Below are 18,498 nucleotides of genomic sequence, written 5' to 3'. Positions count from 1 at the left end.
TTAGTCCCCAGCTGGGTCTGATCTCCTCTCTTCAGCCCCACAGGATAACCAATGGCTTGCTCTACTCAGGCTATAGAGTTTCAGTACTGAACTGAGACAGTTCCCAGGTAAGCAGGGATGCTGAGCACCCTAGTACAATATCATCCCAATTGGACTCCTGTATCCATGCTCTGGAGGCAGAGGAGGTTGGACATAATGACCATTGAAAACCTTGCAGCCATTGTGCCACTGTGAAGTCTTTGAACATGGCCGACTTGTAAAGCAGACTTTCCAAACCCGATCTACCAGTCAAGGCACCCTGGATGGATTTTTATCTGGGGCTCTTCAAATATTTCACTCTTGTTTGGGCTGAGGCTGAAGTGAAGGTGGGGAGAACTTTGTAGTGCTGACACTGACGTTGTGAAATAAGCCAGTTATTGCCAGGTGTGCCTAAGATGATGGAGGTAGGAAGAACAGGAATTCTAGATCATCTTCAACCTACATAGAGAACTGAAGGCAAGCCTGAGCTACATGAGACCCTGTATTGACAGACAGACAGACAGACAGACACACACACACACACACACACACACACACACACACAGGAGTGGAAAGGTGGGGGTGGGGAGAGACAGAAGGGAAGGGAAAGGAAGAAAAGCCAAATTTAAGACTGCTGTCATCACTTTCTTTGGCCTAGCTATAACTTCTGCTTCCCAGCCCTAGTGCTTAGGTGCTGCTAGTCATGAGGGAGAGGAATGTAGACAAGGAGCATGAGGCCATCAGGAGTTGCAGCATGACCTATGTGAAGAAACACTTTCCAATGAGAAGTTTCTGAGTCAAAAATATTGACACAAGCATACCAAAGCTACCCAAAGACATTGTAGCAATGCTTGTCATAGTGAAAGAATAGAAAACATCCTTTACATTCAACAATAAGGTGTTGGGTGAAGAAATTATAGTATAGCAATTATCGTCAGCCCTCTCTATGTATGGGCTCCATATCTGTGGATCCAATCAGTTGTGAACTCAAAAGACTTTTTAAATTGACCTTGAGGTTGAATGATCCACATCCCAAGACCCTATCTCAAACAAGAATATACAAGGAGGCATAGGTTACACACAAATACTCTGGAGTTTTATATAAGGGACTGGCCATACATGAAGTTTTGGTATGAAGAGGTGTCCTAGAACAACCCCCCACACACACACACACATTGCAAAAGACAACTGTTTTGTGCAGCAATAAAAATTTAATTGAATGAACCTTGTAGACACTATGCTAAGTGAAATAAGTCAGACACAAAAGAACAAGTGTTTTGATTCTACTTAGAACAAGGTCTAGAGTGGTCAAGTTTGTATAGAGAGAAGATGGAGTGGGGTTGCCTAGGAGCTAGGAGAAATGACATTACTGTTTAATGGGCACAGAGCTACTGTTTGAGAAGATGACTGTCCTAGAGATGATTGTGGCAAACACAGCACAACATTGTGAATGCACTTAATGTTATTGGATTGTACATCTGAAATGATGTTTCATATAGTAGGGGATGTGTTTTATATGGGTAAGTGTCTATATATTAAAAGAATCTTGGGGCTGCAGAGATGGCTCAGCAGTTAAAAAACACTGGGTATTCTACAAGACCTAGGTTCAATTCCCAGCACCTACATGGTGGCTCACAATGGACTGAAACTCCAGCTAAGCTCTTCTAGTCGATTTGGGCACTGCACACAAATGGTACACCATGCAGACAAAGCATCCACAGAAAATAAAAATAAAAAAATTTAAGAATCTGATTGGTGGTCAGGCTCAGTGGTGGTGCATGCTTTAAATGCCAGCACTCGGGAGGCAGACACAGGCGGATCTCTGTGAGTTTGAGACCAGCCTGGTCTATAAGAGCTAGTTCCAGGACAGCCCCCAAAGCCACAGAGAAACCCTGTATGATATATATTTTTCAAATAAAATGTTATAGATTATTCCATTGCTCATAAAAATAAATGGCATATATGTGCTCTGTGTGTGTGTGTGTGCGTGCGCGTGCGCGCATGCGCGCACAAAAAGAAAATTTGGTAAGTATGTATACTTGTCTATTCTTGAAATTTTCTGTTGTTTGTATTTTGAGAGATCCTTGCTAGGTGGTGCAGGCTCACCTGCTCTGACCTCCTGAGTGCTGTGATTACAGGCTTGCCCCACCATCCCAGCTAATTCATAAACCTCTCTTTATGCTTGCATTACTTGTGCAATTCTTTTTCTCCAGTGCTAGGCACTGAACCTCCCAGGCAAGTACATTAAGCTACACTCCCATACAAAATTATGCAGTTCTTAAAGTCAATAAATAAAAATGGCCATGCTGTGGCTGCCAAGTCCCCCACCCCAAAGCCCTCCATACCACCAGCAAGGAGAACATGGTCTGCCCCACATTGAAGCCGTGCCGCCAGTTGTGGTAAGTGATCCTCCGGTAGCCCTTGCTTAATGAGTACATGAAGCGCACCAGGGCCTGTGAACACACACACACATCAGTGAGGCAGCATGCATCTGCCCAGGTGGCCAGGACCTCCCTCAGGAGACCCTAGCTCTTCCAACCTCATCGTTGACCCAGACAGTGGGAATCAGTCACAGATGCAGAAGTATTAGGAAAGCAACCTACTGCTAGACACTATGACAGCATGTGTTAGAGACAAGGTTACCATGAGCTGCCCACATCCTTTACAGCTTGAGCTACATCAGTGATCCCTAAATGTGCCTGGGGTGCCACTGTCCTGGGAGAAAGGACTGTGTAATCCCGTTTCTCAGGCACTTCTGAATCATTGGAGGTCCCGTTAGCTGGTTAGTGTCAGATTTGTTAGAGCATGCAGGTACCGCTGGGTCTGGCTCTGGTGGGTGAATGGGTAGGTAAAGCATATGGTCAGCCTGACAGTGTCTTGGGCAGTACTGATGTGGTCTAGGGTGAAACTTTGAAAGCCACTACTTTAATCAAAGACTGGAAGGTTTTGGGCATCCTTTCCTTCACCCACACTCTCCCACAGTGCATCTTTGTAAGTAATCCTGCTGTGAAAGAGGCCTGTTTCCATGAACTTAACTAAGATCACCCACAATGACATGGTCCTGAAGAGCAAATGCATTCTTTAATAGAGGACCCAGCCAGCCCTTAGGCACATACTCTGAATGCCAAATGTAGGCTCTGTAGACCAAGCTGTTCTTTTAAAGCCAGGAATGGGAGAGGGAGGGAGAGATAAGGAGGCAGGGAGTGAGGGCCAGTGATCTGGGTGTAGTAGCTCCACCTGGAGTCCCAGCACCCAGGAGGCTGAGGCAGGACCAACAGCTACAAGTTCAAGGCTGGGCTGGACTACACCATGAACGCTGAACTAAAAGGGGCTGCAGAGTGGGGAAGGGCAAGCAGCTCTGGGCCTCACCTCTTGCGGGATGTGGAATTTGTCCACCACTCTGAGTTCGTAGTACATCTGTATGCCGCATTTTACCAGCTCAAGCTCCGTGAGGGGGAGGTCACTGAAGTGAAACTTATTGATTTCGTATTTCTCAGCATCTGGAAGCTCTCCTTGCTGAATTGGAGTGGAGTCCAGTGATTAAGGGGCATGGTGTGCTCCCACGCCCCTCCCCCAGGTCTGCTGAGAGAAGCCAAGCAGGGTGAAGGGATGCCCAAGCCATATTGCACAGGGTCAAGCTGCTTACCAGGATCTCAGCCAGCTCCTCCTCCTCACATTCCCAGGGCTCTTTCCCATACACCTCTCTGGTTTTCTGCCATGCCCCAAAACAGCAGAGAAAACGCAATAGGTTATTGCCTCAAGAACCCAAGGAGACCTCCTTTTCCCATTTTCCCTTTGCTCCTTCCTCTAGCAGAAGCACCCGCTCAGAAGCTGCTGTTCACCAGTCATTGACAAATGAGTCCTGGGCCTTGGAGCCATGGAGACCTCCATTCAAATCCAGGCTGTCACTTTCCATCTGTGTTCCTGAATGCCTTTGAATCTTGGTTCTGTCATCTACTGAATGGGGATAATAAAAGCCTATAACTGACCATTGGATTGTGCAGTCTTTTCTTTTCCAATGTTGGAACCCGGGCCTTGCCCATGCAAGGCAAGCACTTTAGCACTGACCTACACTCCCAGGATTTTGTCTTAGACAGGGTCCCACTGGGCATTCCAGGCTAGCTCAGGTTTGCTGGCCTGCAGCATTCCATCCTCCAACCTCAGCTTCCTGAGTGTTGGGATTATTTGCATGCTCCACCACACCTGATTCTTGTTTTTAAACAAAATATGTGAACCAGCCAGACATGGTGGAACACATCTGTAATCGCAGAACTCAGAGGCTGTGGCAGAAGCATCTTAGACATGAAGACATTGTAAGCTATATAGAGAAGCCCAGGCCATGTAGGGAAACCATCCATGAACAAAGACAAGTACAACGAATGCAAGATGAAAAGTATTGTCACAGTATAGTACTAACAAAATAATACTGATATTTATATTCTTATTGTCACTAATGACTGTGAATAATGAAGGTTTGGCCACAGTTTGGTCCTGTTGTTTGATGTGTAACCTGACACAAGCTCCTTCCCTCTTTAGGCCTATTTTCCCTTGTTCTGTATCTAGGAAGATTTAATTGTTTCTGATTTCTTGATCCAAAGTGAACTCTGTTAACTTCCAACTGATTCTTTGAGGCTATGTGTTCTTCTTGTCCATATATCCAGCATTTGACTGGCTTTATGGCCTGAGTCAAGCAAACCATGAGGTATTTCAGCTAAGCTTGGTGTTTTCTTCTATGAATTGACCCATTAATGGATAAGAAATAACAAGATTTTATTTGACATCTTCTAAGATTACGAACTGGTATTGGGCTGGGGATATAGGTCGGTGGTGGAGACCTTACCCAGCATACATGAAGCCCTTGGTTACTACATAACCTAGACACAGTTGTGCACACCTATAATCCCAGGTAGAGGCAACAGGATCAGAAGTTCAAGGTTGTTCTTGAGTACAGAGCAGAGCATGAGCCCATCACGAGCCGAGCACCAGCTAAACTGAGCTCAGGACAGCCAAGCACAAGCCTAGCTTGAGCCCAGCACTAGCCGAGCATGAACCCAGAACGAGCCCATCACAGGCCCAGCACAAACCCAGCACAAGCTGAGCACCAGCCTAGCACGAGCAGGAGCCCACCATGAGCCCACCAAGAGCTGAGCAGGAGCCTAGCACGAGAGCCGATCATGAGCCCACCAAGAGCCCAGCCAGAGCAGGTCTGTAATATTTGGGGGGGGGGGGAACCTTCCCCTGACAGAACAGTACACTCCACTCTCCATTCTGGGGGACCAACACAGAAGAACTATTACTACTTTGCTGGAGAAGCTCTCCAGCCAGACCAAAGCAGAGCTGATACACTTGGGAAACCTTCCCAGCTGGGGGAAGTCCTCCCAGGCTGGAGCAGAGCTGATACACTGGGGAAGCCTTTTCCCTGAAGCAGGGCTGTAAGCTGCTTTACTTGTCACCTATGGTATTCCTTGGCTCCCCAGTTCCAGGATACCTTTTCATTCTACCTCAGTCTGGGACTCTCCAGTGCCAGAATAGTTGTCCCATCCAGTATCTGCCCCAAATGCTTACGTTAACTCCCAAAACCGAGGGAATCCAGGTATAGTAGAATGTGACCAAGCCACTGGATTAAAAAGTAGTAGCCTAGAGGCATAAATTAAGTAAATATAGCTCATGGCCAGTGTGGTAAGTCCTTTCTCACTGTGGGTGGGTGTTCCTCAACCAAAACCAGTTCTGACTTTGGAAGAATATGGGAATCATGGTTCTTTGAAATTAGGCCCCCAGGAACCTATGGTAACTTTTTCGGCTTGGGCACAGCCTGTAGATGTCTCAATTTTCATGGGAACTTCATTTTCTTCATTTTCAAGGTTAAAGAAATGTCTGGGACCTCCTTGCAAAAAAAAAAAAAAAAAAAAAAAAAAAAAAAAAAAAAGCAAGGGGCAACGGAAGTCAAAAGATGTAATTGGGCTATAAAATGGCTGTTAAGTTAGGAAAAGGAGTTATGATTTATTCCTGAGTGTGTCCCTTTATTCCTTTATTGGGGAGAGACTATAAGCTTCAAACTATCTCATTCTCAGGTGTAGGGGAGATGCCCAAGCTGCCATTAGGTACTTAGCCCTGATCTTTGCTTGCCCTCTAGACAATACCTTCTCCAAGGTCCTACCTGAGACCCAGACATGGAACTAAAAGAACAATTGATAAGATTCCTACTGTCCAGGCTGAAGATCATCCCCCTGCCCTGGCCAAGCATGTGCCCCTCAGTCCGTACAACTGACCTCAAGGGCCATTCCCATCAGGGTTAAAGAGTTCCTATTAACTCAGACCAAAAAAAGGGATAGGATCCACATCAGACCCTTCTTAGAGGCAGACACTCATTCCATAGTGTCCAGCCTAGAATACTCTTTTACTACCAGCTCAAAAATCAGGAACCCAAGACTATAGACATGTACAGATTTAAGACAGTGGAACAAGTGAATAGAAATCATTCACACAATTGTTTCTATCGCTATATTCTGTTCAGCATGATGCCACCTAGACAAAGGGTCTATACTATGCTGGGTAAAAGATGAATTTTCCTCCAGTCCTCTGTCAAAACTAAGTCAGCACATCTCTGCATTTGATGGGGGAGGGCCAGCCCACAAGGGGTGGTGTCATCCATGGGCTGATGATCCTGAGTTCTACTAGAAAGTAGGCTGAGAAAAGTCATCAAAACAAGCCAATAAGCTGCATCTGTCCATGGCCTCTGCTTCAGCTCCTGCCTAAGGTTCTGGCCCTCTCTGAGTTCCTGACCTGACTTTCTTCAATGGTAAATGATATGGAAGTGATATGGAAGTTTGGGTTTCTGTTGCTGTGAAGAGACACCATGACCAAGGCAACTCTTATAAAAGAAACATTTAATTTGGGCTGGCTTATAGTTTCAGAGCTTTAGTCCATTATCATCATAGCAGGACATGGCAGCATGCAGGCAGACATGGTGATAGAGAAGGAGCAGGGAGTTCTACATCTTGATCCACAGGCAGCAGCAGAAGAGACTTGACTTGGTGTAGCTTGAGCATATGAGACCTCAAAGCCTGCCCACACAGTGACACACTTCCTCCAACAGGGCCACACCTACTCCAACAAGGCCACACCTCCTAATAGTGCCACTCCCCATGGACCAAGCATTTACACACATGAGTTTGGGGGTGGGGAAGCACACCCATTCAAAACACTGAAATAAGTCAAATAAACCCTTTCCTCCCCAATGGGCCTTTGGTTTTGATGTTTTATCATAGCAATAAACTCCCTAACTAAGAACAAAGAAAGTAAATATTTACACAGATGATAGCCTATATGCCTTTGTGATGGCTCATGTTCATGGACAGATCTATAAACAAAGGAGCCTTTTAACACTGGAAGGAAATCCACCAAAAATAAATAGGAGATTATTCATCTTTTGGAAAGTATCTGGTTATCAGTGCTATGGAGTTTGTTACCCCTGAGAAAAGACCATAGACTCAATCCAATTATAATTTGAAAAGTTATTAACAGCTAGCAGAACAGTCTCTGAGCTAAATTTGAGTTTGATGTGAAGGAGGGTTATGGGGAAGGATTTTTAAGTCCTTAGTGTGGAAAACCACACTAATACCTTCCATATCTATGCATAAAGATAAAACTGTTCTATTCTGCCAAGTTAAGTGATTAAGGCAATGAACTAAAAACAATCTTTGGGTATCTGTGTAAGCAAGTTACAGAAGCATAAATAAAAAAGCAGTCATATTATCACAAGTAGATAGCCATAGCTGTGCATTTTTGGTAAGGTGTCACTGAGTCAGGGTTACTGAGTGCAAGGGGAAAAAGGCCAGCTAAAGAAACACACCCTGAGCAGAGCCTAAGAAACACAAGTTGGCCCTGGAATCAGAGCCAGTGAAAGAAATACACCCTGATCCTAACATTAGAGCCAAAAGGCTAAAAAGCATCAGTAAAAGAAACACAGCTTGGCCTTCAAAGCAGAGCCAAATCTGCCCCTAAACCTGTACAGAACATCAACCAATCCATGAGCCAAATATCTAGCCAGTCTGAGCTGAGCACCAGTCTGGCACGAGCCCATCACGAGCCAGCCGAGCATAAGCTGAGCACAACTTCAGCAGAGCCCAGTACGAGCCCAGCAAGAGCCCACCAAGAGCAGAGCACTAGCCTAGCAGGAGTTCAGCACGAGTCCAGCACAAGCCGAGCACAACCGGAGCACTAGCCCAGCACACCTACAATTTCAGGTAAAGGCAACAGGATCAGAAGTTCAAGGTTGTTCTTGAGTACAGAGAGAGTCTGAGGCCAGCCAGGGCTACAAGAGTCTTTCCCCCCCCCTAAAGAAAACAAAGAAAATAAAACTCAGAATGCACTTGTAACCCTGGCATTGGGAGGCAGAGGTAGAAGGATTGGCTAGCCTTGACTACTTATGTTTCAAAAAACAAAAGAGGGAAGGTAAGGGAAGAGAAAGGAAAGGCAAGGGAGGAGAGACCTCTGAGAACATCGGTTTGGGATGGTTCAGTGTTCCAAGACATTTAACTAACTCAATTTGTTTGTAAGATCTTCTTTTGGGGGGGTTCTTTTTTTTTTTTTTTTTTTTTTTTTTTGAGACAAGGTTTCTCTGTGTAGCTTTGGAGGCTGTCCTGGAACTTGCTCTGTAGAACAGGCTGGCCTTGAACTCAAAGAGATCTGCTTGCCTCTGCCTCCTGAGTGCTGGGATTAAAGGCATGTGCCACTGACACCTGGCATTTGTAGGATCTTGATTTAACACCAATCTTTCCAGGAACAATGTACCATCCATCCTGATACACGAGAGCTTCTATACTCTCCTGATGGGGTGCTTGCCTCCTCCTGAACCATCCATTAGGAAAAGTAGTTTCCTAGGTTAAGTAAGAACTCTTCTTATACTATCTTATTTGAGGCCAAGTTCTCTCCCTCTTTGGGAACCTCAATTTCTTCATCTCTTCACTAGGCAAGAATTCCTTCCCTTCTTATCAGGGGGCTAATGCATGTGAAGGATCAAACATATTCATAAATGGGAATTTGCTGTGTAAACTGTATTTTGTTTTGAGACAGAATTTTATGAATCTCAGGCTAGCTTTAAACTCACTATGCAACCAAAGATGACTTTGAATTCTTGGCCCTCCATCTCTCAGGGGCCAGATTACAGCTGTGCTGTACCATGCTTAGTTTGTACAACACTCAGAATCTAACCCAGGCTCTCAAGATACTAGGCAAACTTTCTGCTGCTGAGCCTCACCTTCATCCCTAAGTTACAATGTGCTATAATTATGGGAAGGCTTCCTACCCTCTCTGAACTACTACTCTTCTCCCCAAACTCTGTTCTATGTGTGGGACTTTTAAGTGAACAGCCATATAGAAGCTAGGCTTTGAGAAATGGCTCTGAGAGTTTGCCAGATAAAAGCATCCTGCCAGAGTAAGACCTGAGATTGGGTGCTCCTGTCTCTAGTGCCAAGTCAGTCTTGAGCCCAAGGGGAAGTAGGGTTTATAGTGCTGCCAAGCCAGGGCCACACCCCAAGGTAGAGGTGACCATGCAAGGGACACTGCTCCTCGGGCAGTTATTAATGGCTACTCTCTGGTGCTCACCTAGCCATCTGTTCAGCTTTGAGTACTGTTGCATCTCTGTGCTACATGAGAGAGGCAGGGCTGAACCCACTTATGCCAGACTATGCCTCATAGGCTTCACACCTGGCCTCAGGCTGGCACATGTCCATGGCATACTCTACCAGAGTGGAAACAAGTGAAGAGTGTTACACACCAAGATCTTCTGGATTTCCTCATTGTCACACTTCACGTGATACTTTACGATGTCCTGGAAGATATCCTTCCTGTTTTCAAGTCTGTTCATGGACTCGTAGGTGTCAGGGTTCAAGACTGACCAGCCCAGGAACTGAGTCAAAGACTGCAAGGAAGGAAAGAATTTGAGGAGGCGGCAGCCTGGGTCCTGGCAGTGACTGAGGGCAAGACCGTTGAGACCTCTGTTTTCTCAGCTACAAGGTGGGTTTACAAAGCTGTGTGGGGCAGGCAGGCTGTGGCAAAATAATGAATGTAAATGCATTATAAATGATTTATTTAAAAAATAATGTCACAACGGAAGTACATGGGAGCTCTGTGCGTTCTCATCCGTTCTCATGTGAACCTGAAACCACTGTCAAAAGTGAATTGGGGCAGTGAGGCAGGGGCATGGAGAAGAAAGTGGCTCTCAAGGCTCATCTGGAGTCCCATCCCATCCCTCTCCCCAGTGGTCAGGCAGCAAACTAGGGTCCTGCCACACAGCTCTGGAGGCCAAGCCTGAATCTGGTGGACTCCAAACCCTACCAGGCAAGGGTCACCCAGCATCCCACACCTCCATGAGGGTTTCGTCCATGTCGTCAAAGGGCTTCCCATCTTTGCGGTTGTAAAACGTGGCCACACCAACGATCTCTTCCTTCTTGTTGACGATTGGCATAGAAAGCACATTTTTAATCATCCATCCAGACTCATCCAGAGGCTCTTTCTACAAGAGAATGGCAAGGCTGCAGGCTCTACCACTTCCATGTCGTAGGGGCAGCTGGGATAGACTCTGGGCAGTGGCTGGAGCTGGATGGCCTGGCTCAGTTCTGAGAGAACAGAGCTCAGATCTTGTGTGGGTTTAGCTGCCTGCAAACACTTTGAACTTCCTATGCCAGGGACTGTGGTTCCCATTTCTACGATAGTAGATGCCAGGATCAGAAACATCCCAGACAGGAAGTAGCCTAAGCGCTGGTCCTGAGGTCAGAAAGTTTGCAAGGTCAGAAAAGATGCACATGTCCCAAAATTGAAAGAGATCTTAGAATTTATCCACCTAGATCCTAGTGTACTCTAATGCTATTTCCAGAGAAAGAAAACAAAAAGTCCCATGGCTAAGAGAACAAGTAAAAATGGCTTACCTGGAACGCAAAGAAGTCCTCTGCAGGTGCATTCATTATATTGCAGATCTGCACAATGGGAGGGGAATAATGCAGCTGGTCAGAGTTGAACAGGATCCTACAAGTCCTAGTCACTATTTAGAATTCGTCCATGCCCAAGGTGGCACTGACCCTCATCAGATGGACAGATTAAAAATGGCTTAGGGTTACTAACTCTCTGAGAGTACTAGACAGAAAACGTCACCTGGTAGAGTTTACTTCTGTTACATTCTCAAGGCATTTCTAGGCTTTAGAAACACTAAGTGTACAGACATCATCACTAATAACTGCATAGTATCTATTTGCTTTTGAGGATTCAATCTCATTACATAGTCCTGACTGGCCCAGAATTTGGAACCAACCTTCCTCTGGCTCCTAAGGGCTGAGGTTATCAGAATGTTCCACGAAGCTACTCTAAATATCTCTGGCTCAGTTACATTAGAGTTCTCTTTGTTTGCTTGACAGGAAGGAATTCTTTCCCTGGGCTGTGAAGTAGATTAAGAAACTCTGATTCTATGTTGCTGGATTTCTTTCTGGAAGACTAAATCAATTTGATCCCTCTGGAGCACTGAAAATGGGGCTGCTGTGTGCTGCTGTGTAGTGAGTACACTGCACAAAGACATCTGCTTGAGTGCTGAAATTCACCTGCAGATGGATGCCTTCTTTCAGTTCTCAAAATGTCCTCACATGGGCCATGACTGCCCATTGCAGAGGTAGGCTGCCTGGTTTCAGAGGGAGAGCTGTCACTGCTCCTTTCTAAGTACTGCCCATGCATTGTAGCATCCTTCCAGCCTCTGCAAGGACCATGTCCATCGGATGCCCTTATTCCCTCCTCTTTGTTGCCCTCTCCCAAGGCTGTTTCCCTCAACCCAGGGCATGTTCCAATCTCTCCCACAATTTTCCTAAGCTTCTTTCAGCTGACACAATCACCATAGCAACCACTCAGTCAAGCATTCTCCTCCTTTCTCTTACATTCTCTACCTTCTCGTTGACCACCACTTCTCAGTTGCCTTCTTGCTGGCTTCTGCCTCCATTTTGCTAACAAATCTGCTTTCCCTGGGGCTGCCAAGGGCCTTGCACTGCAGTGGAACTCCTGCTTCTTTCTTATTAGATCCCTGTACTATGTGTATGTGGTCCCTCCCATTGCTTCCTTGGTTACCATGGCACTGCCTTTCCTGGGTCTCCAAACATTGTTGAAATCTCCTATTTGATCTTCCCAGAATCCTCTTTCTCTACCTGCTACTGAAACCCTGGCATCTCCTGGTATTGAGCCAGATGCACTCTCTCTTGATCTTCAATCTGGACCTGTGGTTTCCAGTACTGTCTGACCCCGAGACTCCCCTTCTCTATCTTGGCACTCCTCTCTCCATGGTATCAGAACTGTCTCTTCATCCACCTGCTGGGATGCTCCTGGGAGATAGCTTTACTTCTTGGCTGAAAGTGACATATCACTGGATACACCAGCTCAACAGCCACAATGTCCAGCCCATCCGGAAGCTTGAGACTCACTCTGACCTGTCGATCCTCTGTCCTCTGGCTTAATCACTAAGTCCTGCCAGCTTTGCCTTCTCAGTGTGAGACCTGACCCTGTATCCTCTTCTCTGCATCTCATTCTGTTGAAGTTGTATTAAATGAGCACATTTAACTTGTGCATTATCGCCAGTACCTGTATCTGTCTGCCTTCATTGATATTGGTTTTGTTTATTTGTTTGAGAGCCTCCTTTAGCTCAGGCTGGATGCAAACTCACTAAGTGACCAAGGATGACCTTGAACTTCTGAGCCTCTTGCCTCCACCTCTTAGGGGCTAGAATTTCAGAAGTGGACCATCACAACCGGTTTAATGAAGTGCAGAGCTTCAAGCATGCCCGGCAAGCACTCTATACCTGAGCCACACCTCCTGCCCCCATCTTTGAAATTCTTGTCACCTCTTACTTAAATTGTACTCACTGTATTCTTCCCAGTCTGCCTCCAGTCACTTGTGGATTAAAGTCCCAGCCTTCAATGTGGCATCCAAAGCCCACTAGATTTGACTCCTTCCTCCCTCTCAAGCCACCTTGAAATGTACTTTTGTCTCAGACCTAATTGATACCCTTGTAACTCTAAGCACATACAGCATGTTGCTCCCAATCTCTACACCAGGTCTGCATGTCATAGAGTCTGGATACACAGGGCTCCCAAGGGGTCATGGGTGAAAAGCTTGGTCACCAATGAGACCCTGCTGGGAAGTGGTAGAAACTGCTAAGAGGTGAGTGGGCCTATTAAGTGCCCTTCTACTTACTGGAACATGCCCTTGAAGGGAATATTGGAACCCACACCTCATTTCCCTGTCTCCTTTTGGTTTTCTGGCCACCTGTTTACCATGGCGGACTGCTTTGCCATAGATCAAAACAGCACATAGCTAATGATGGAGGTGGTGATGGAGCCCAGACATGGCCCTGCTCTGCTCTGGCACATAGGAGACAGCACAACATCACTCCACCCTTGACCCTGAGTGGGCGGGACATTCTTCTGGTCTAAATATGGAATGTCTCCCACGGACTTTTGGGTTGATAGCTTGGTCCCAGCTGGTGGCAATATTTAGGGAGGCAGGGCCTAGCTGGAGGAAATAGGTCGGGGGGAGGAGGGTGTGATTTGGAAGTTGCTTAAGGTTCCTGGCCAGGTATTTGTCATACAGGCATGGCAGGATGGAACCGGTGCTCTGATGTGTATGTGGGTAGGAGGGGCGGCTGGGAATGGCCATTAAGTCTGGTGTAAGAGTTTGGTTCTTGGTATCTGGGGATCCTGGTAGATCAGCCAATCATGACATTGTCCCTGGCATATTTTCTCAAGTTTTTATTGTCAGTGACACTGTCCACCTTTCTGTGTAAGAATTTCCCCAAATATCAAATATCTGTTTATTTTTCTGTGATCTGGCTGTTGGGTCAACTAGAAAAACAAGAAACTCTGGCTTGAAACAGTAACGTGAGCCCTCATTTTCCTCACTGGCTTGATTCAAGATCTGTTCGCTGTCCTACTGAGTCAAACTCTTCCCTTTCCAAGTTGTGTCACTTACCAGACCGTTTTGGGCCACGTACGTGGGGAGACCGCTCACTAGAGCCCAGTGGTCAGCAGGTGGGTTCCTGTAAAGGCCAACGACAAACCAAGAGTGATTTTCAAGTCAGGCCCTGTTCCTCCCCAGCCCACACTTCCACTCACCGCAGCTGCCTCAGCCGCAAAGCTTGGCCAGCCATCTACTGCACATCCACAAATGACAAGAAAGCCAGGAATAGAACATTTTTGCGATTTCAGCCGTGAGGCTGAACAATCCAAATACTCATCTCACTGGTTGTTTCTGACAGTGGAGTAAAAGCCCTGTTGCTCTCCCCCCGTAGAGTGGGGAGGCGGTGAGTTTCTGCCGTGGACTAAGCACGCAGCTAACACTCTAACACTGATTTCTAGGAGAAGCAACGCTACAGCTCCTGGGCTGTGTAACAGTGCTTCAGTCAACAGTGGGCTGCACATGTGTGAGTGGTCCTATGAGACGTATCTCCCAGTAATATCAGAGCCTCTTTACTGTGTACTGGTACAATGACAAAACCACCTGGCAATGCCCTTATCACATGAGGAGACGCATGGCTTTTTAACTTTTGGTTGGTTATTGTAAAATAAATAAATAAATAAATAAATACATGTTCAGAAAAACCCGTAACAATCAGCTTCACTCATTAGAAAGTGACCTTCGGGCTGGAAAGACAGCTCAAAGGGAGAGAATGCCTGAGCATAATCATGAGGACCTGAGTTCAGATCCCCAGAACTCATGTAAGAGGCTGAGTGTGGTTGCACACACCAGTTACCATAGCACTGGGAGGAGGGGCAGGAGCAGGGGTGTGGAGACAGGAGGATGGCTGGGGCTTGCTAGCCTCCAGCCTAGCTTGAGGTTCAAAGAGAGAGCCTCAAGAGAATCACACACTGTGACAGAGAGGGACATTTGATGGCCTCCTTTGGCCTCAGAATGTACATGCCTGTGCACACTCAAACACACACACACACACACACACACACACACACACACACACACACCTGAAAGTGAAGATTTCAGAACTCCCACACCAGTCAAGAACAGGAGTGTCAGCACTTTGCAAGCCCCAGCCCCTCTCAACCCTGGCCTTCCCCCCAACCTGGAAGAACCATCATTGAGTATAATTATGTTGCTTTTCTGCAGTGTTTTGCCACCTGGATCTACTCCCCTGTACTCTCTAACCTGATTGGCCTGTTTTTCAATGTCATTTGGAAGGAATTATTCAATGCTTATTGTTTTGTTTGACTTCTTTTCCGTGCTGTTCAGCTTCCTTTCTGAACACACACAGTAGAACAATTTATCCATCCACACGTTGCTGGTCACCTCTTAGCTTCTTTCCCAATTTGAGATTAGGTAAAACAGCACCACTAGCTCAGCTCAGTATTTCGGAGTGTATGCCTCCAAAATACTGAGTGGTGAGATGTATATATTTTCAATTTATAAAGTAATTGTACCGATTTTATACCCCATCAGTGATAGGCTACACTTTCTTTTGTGTCCCTGCCAATGCCTAGTGTGTTCAGACTTTTGAATTATAGCCTTTCTGGTAGGGTCTGAGGTTGCCAACACTCATCACTGTGGCCTTCCTTATATCAATGTGTTTGTTGTATGGGTTGCCTTTGTGGACTTTTTATTTGTGTCTTTCTCTTACTTTTCTGTAATGCTCCTTTTGCATGGACTTAGATTTCTTTGTAGACTTGATATGAGGCAGCTACTTGTGTTGTAAATATCTAATTTTACACATGGCCTTTTTTTTACACACTTTATAATAAACTAGTGTCCTAGGTAGTAGGCCCAGCAATTTCTACCTCTTTATGTTTTTGACTTAGTGTAAAGTGATACAGAGTCCTCTTCAACAGTGAATCATGGCTGGCCTGTGTGATCAGTAGAATATGGTGGAGATGGATATGTTGTATTTTAAGACTTTTAAAATGTATGTGTATGTGTATTTGTCTGTTTAAGTGTATGCCACATGTACAGCTGTCCACAGACACAGGTCTCTTCTTATCCAGCCAGGCAATCTTTGTCATCTAACTGGAATTTCTAGTTGATTTATCTTTCCTGAGTCAAGGTTAGTGAATCTTGCAAGGATCAAATGGTGGCTGTTTTATCTGCTTTGTGCCAGGACTGATGACCATCCTTGTAAGATGATCCCAACCATACACCCCAGTTGGCAGTGGTTGAGTAGTGGGGTCCGTAATCTCAAGGTCATACTACAGTGTAGCCCAGCCTATCCTGGCTGAGTCAGAAGTTTGTATTAGAAACAGAATTTTGTTTTTTTCGTTTGTTTGTTTTTCAGAATGGATTTACAGTTTTAATGTAGGTACTGGGAAATGAGAATAAGTTTGCTTTAGACCTTTAGACCAGAAGGCTTTCAAAAAAAGCCAAGATAGGTGACACAGGAAAGGATTAGGTAGAAGGAGCAAGGTGGCCGTTATCTGAGCCTGGTGAGGTGTGCTGAATTAATAAAGCACTGGGGAGGGGGCTGGAGAGATGTCTCCGTGAGTAAGGCACTGGCTAGCAGTGACCCACTTGTGACTGCAGTGGTAGGTGGAGACTGGACCCCCAGTGCAAACTGGTAAACTCTGGGCTCAAATGAGAAACCAAGAAGACACTCAGAACCAACCTCTAGCCTCTACATATGTACATATGTATATACATTCACATCATGTGAACATGTATGCACACATGTGCATACACACATGCAAGAGACAGAGAGAGAGAGAACACCAAAGAGAGATGTGACTTGTGCTACTGTAAAAGACACACAATGAGTTTATTGATTGTGGAGCTGGGAATGGGGGCAGAAGCTGGAGTGGTGGCTCATGCCTGTCATCTCAGCACTTGGGAGATCGAAGCAGAAGAATCAGGAGCTGAAGGCCGGTTTCTGCTATATAGCAAATACCAGGTCAGCCTGGACTACATGTGACCCTGTTTTTAATAGTGGGGGAGAAAGAAATAAAAGAAAATTTAAAAGGAGAAAAAAAAGGATGTGAGAGACAGCGTGTTTGAAGAATGAACATTTGAAAGTCTAAAGAGGATCGGGGCATTAATGGTGCACACCTGTAATCCCAGCACTCGACAGGCAGAGGCAGGCGGAGTTTGACACCAACCTGGTCTACAAAGCTTCACAGAGAAACAGAGAAACCCTGTCTCAAAAAAAAAAAAAAAAAAAAAAAAAAAAAAAAAAAAAAGGAAAGAAGGAAAAATGTATGCTCAGGAAAATTCAGATCCAGGCATGGGGTTACACATCTGTAATCCCAGCATCCAGGCAGGAGGATTATGAATTGGAGGCCACCTGGGATAGTGAGAATTTATTTAAAGTAAAGAAGAGAAAAAGAGGGAGGGAGAAAGGGAATATGGCAAATAACTGTTACTTTAATTCCTTTTACATGTATTGGGGTTTTGTCTGCATGTATGTCTGTGCACCATGTGAGTCTGGTACCCTTTGAGTCACAGATGGACCTTGTGGGTGCTGTGACTGAATCCCATGGAAGAGCAGCCACTGCTCTTAACTACTGAGCCATCTCGTCATCCCCAGAACCAGTGTTTATACAAGCAGGAATGCACCAGAATTCTCAACTAACAAAGACAGACCTGAGAACTATTTCTCTGAGTGATGGAGCCGTATTTTAGGATTGGCCTGGTGACCCGTCTGAGTCAGCATTTCCTCCACTGTTTGGAGATAAGGGCAACACATAGCAAATCCCTTCAGCTTTCTGACTTTTCGGGGAGGGGGCAGTGACTAAAAGTGTGGTCCTCTCCCCTACTTCAGTTTAAGGAGCCTTCAATTAAGGTGAGAAAATGAGCCTGTCTCCAGGAAGAGTTCAGGGCGTGGCTCTTGGTACAGGGAGGGATTCTGGAAGATAAGTTTTCTGGAACATTCTGCTGACTAAAACAGCTTATTCCCGAAGGAGTTATGGCTTCTCTTCTCCTAATATAGTCCATGTTCCACCACCTTGTAAGTCTCCATGGTTTCTCACCGCTCTCCTGGCTCTCTCTGCCTCCACTCAAGGGCATGGCTGTTCAGGGTTTGATCAGAGTTCCTTTCAGGAGTCACAGAATTAAGGTGTTGGAAACATGCCTGAAGTTTTCCATGTCTGGAGATGAAACTTACGGGATTACTTTGATGTCTTCTTTGCCGTGCAGGATGTAGTCAATGACTTTGTAAAAGTTGATTTCCTGGCAAAAGAGGTAAATTACACACTGAGTGATGGTAGAGCTTCAACAGAGGTGCCTCACAAAACTCATGTGATTCTTTCTTCTCTATTCCTTTTTCTTTTCCTCCCTCCATCCCTCCCTCCCTTCCTCCTCCCCTCCCTCCCTCCCTCTCTCTCCCTCTCTCTCTCTCTCTCTCTCTCTCTCTCTCTCTCTCTCTCTCTCTCTTTAAACAGGGAAAAGAGCACACAAAATTTATCCATGCCTAAGTCGTGGTACCCATACCCTGTCCTTCACTGTCATCTGCTCCTGGTTTTC

General features: G+C 45.7%; 1 protein-coding gene across 1 annotated transcript in view; it reads right to left on the bottom strand.

The window, feature by feature from the left end:
- Pde6a (phosphodiesterase 6A) overlaps positions 1–18,498 on the bottom strand; it is a 64,940-nt gene that overhangs the window by 24,165 nt on the left and 22,277 nt on the right. The window contains exons 6-13 of the mRNA XM_051201025.1: positions 18,140–18,204; positions 14,017–14,083; positions 10,947–10,994; positions 10,385–10,534; positions 9,797–9,940; positions 3,665–3,730; positions 3,388–3,534; positions 2,364–2,471 (exon numbers count right to left, since the gene is read on the bottom strand). Of these exons, the coding sequence (XP_051056982.1) occupies positions 2,364–2,471; positions 3,388–3,534; positions 3,665–3,730; positions 9,797–9,940; positions 10,385–10,534; positions 10,947–10,994; positions 14,017–14,083; positions 18,140–18,204 (795 nt within the window). The remainder of the gene's footprint in view (positions 1–2,363; positions 2,472–3,387; positions 3,535–3,664; positions 3,731–9,796; positions 9,941–10,384; positions 10,535–10,946; positions 10,995–14,016; positions 14,084–18,139; positions 18,205–18,498) is intronic.

Source organism: Phodopus roborovskii, unplaced genomic scaffold (assembly GCF_943737965.1).
Source record: "Phodopus roborovskii unplaced genomic scaffold, PHOROB, whole genome shotgun sequence".
In the NCBI taxonomy this organism is placed as follows: Eukaryota; Metazoa; Chordata; class Mammalia; order Rodentia; family Cricetidae; genus Phodopus; species Phodopus roborovskii.
Note: the sequence above shows the minus strand (reverse complement) of the source record. Positions and strands in the feature narration are given on the sequence as shown.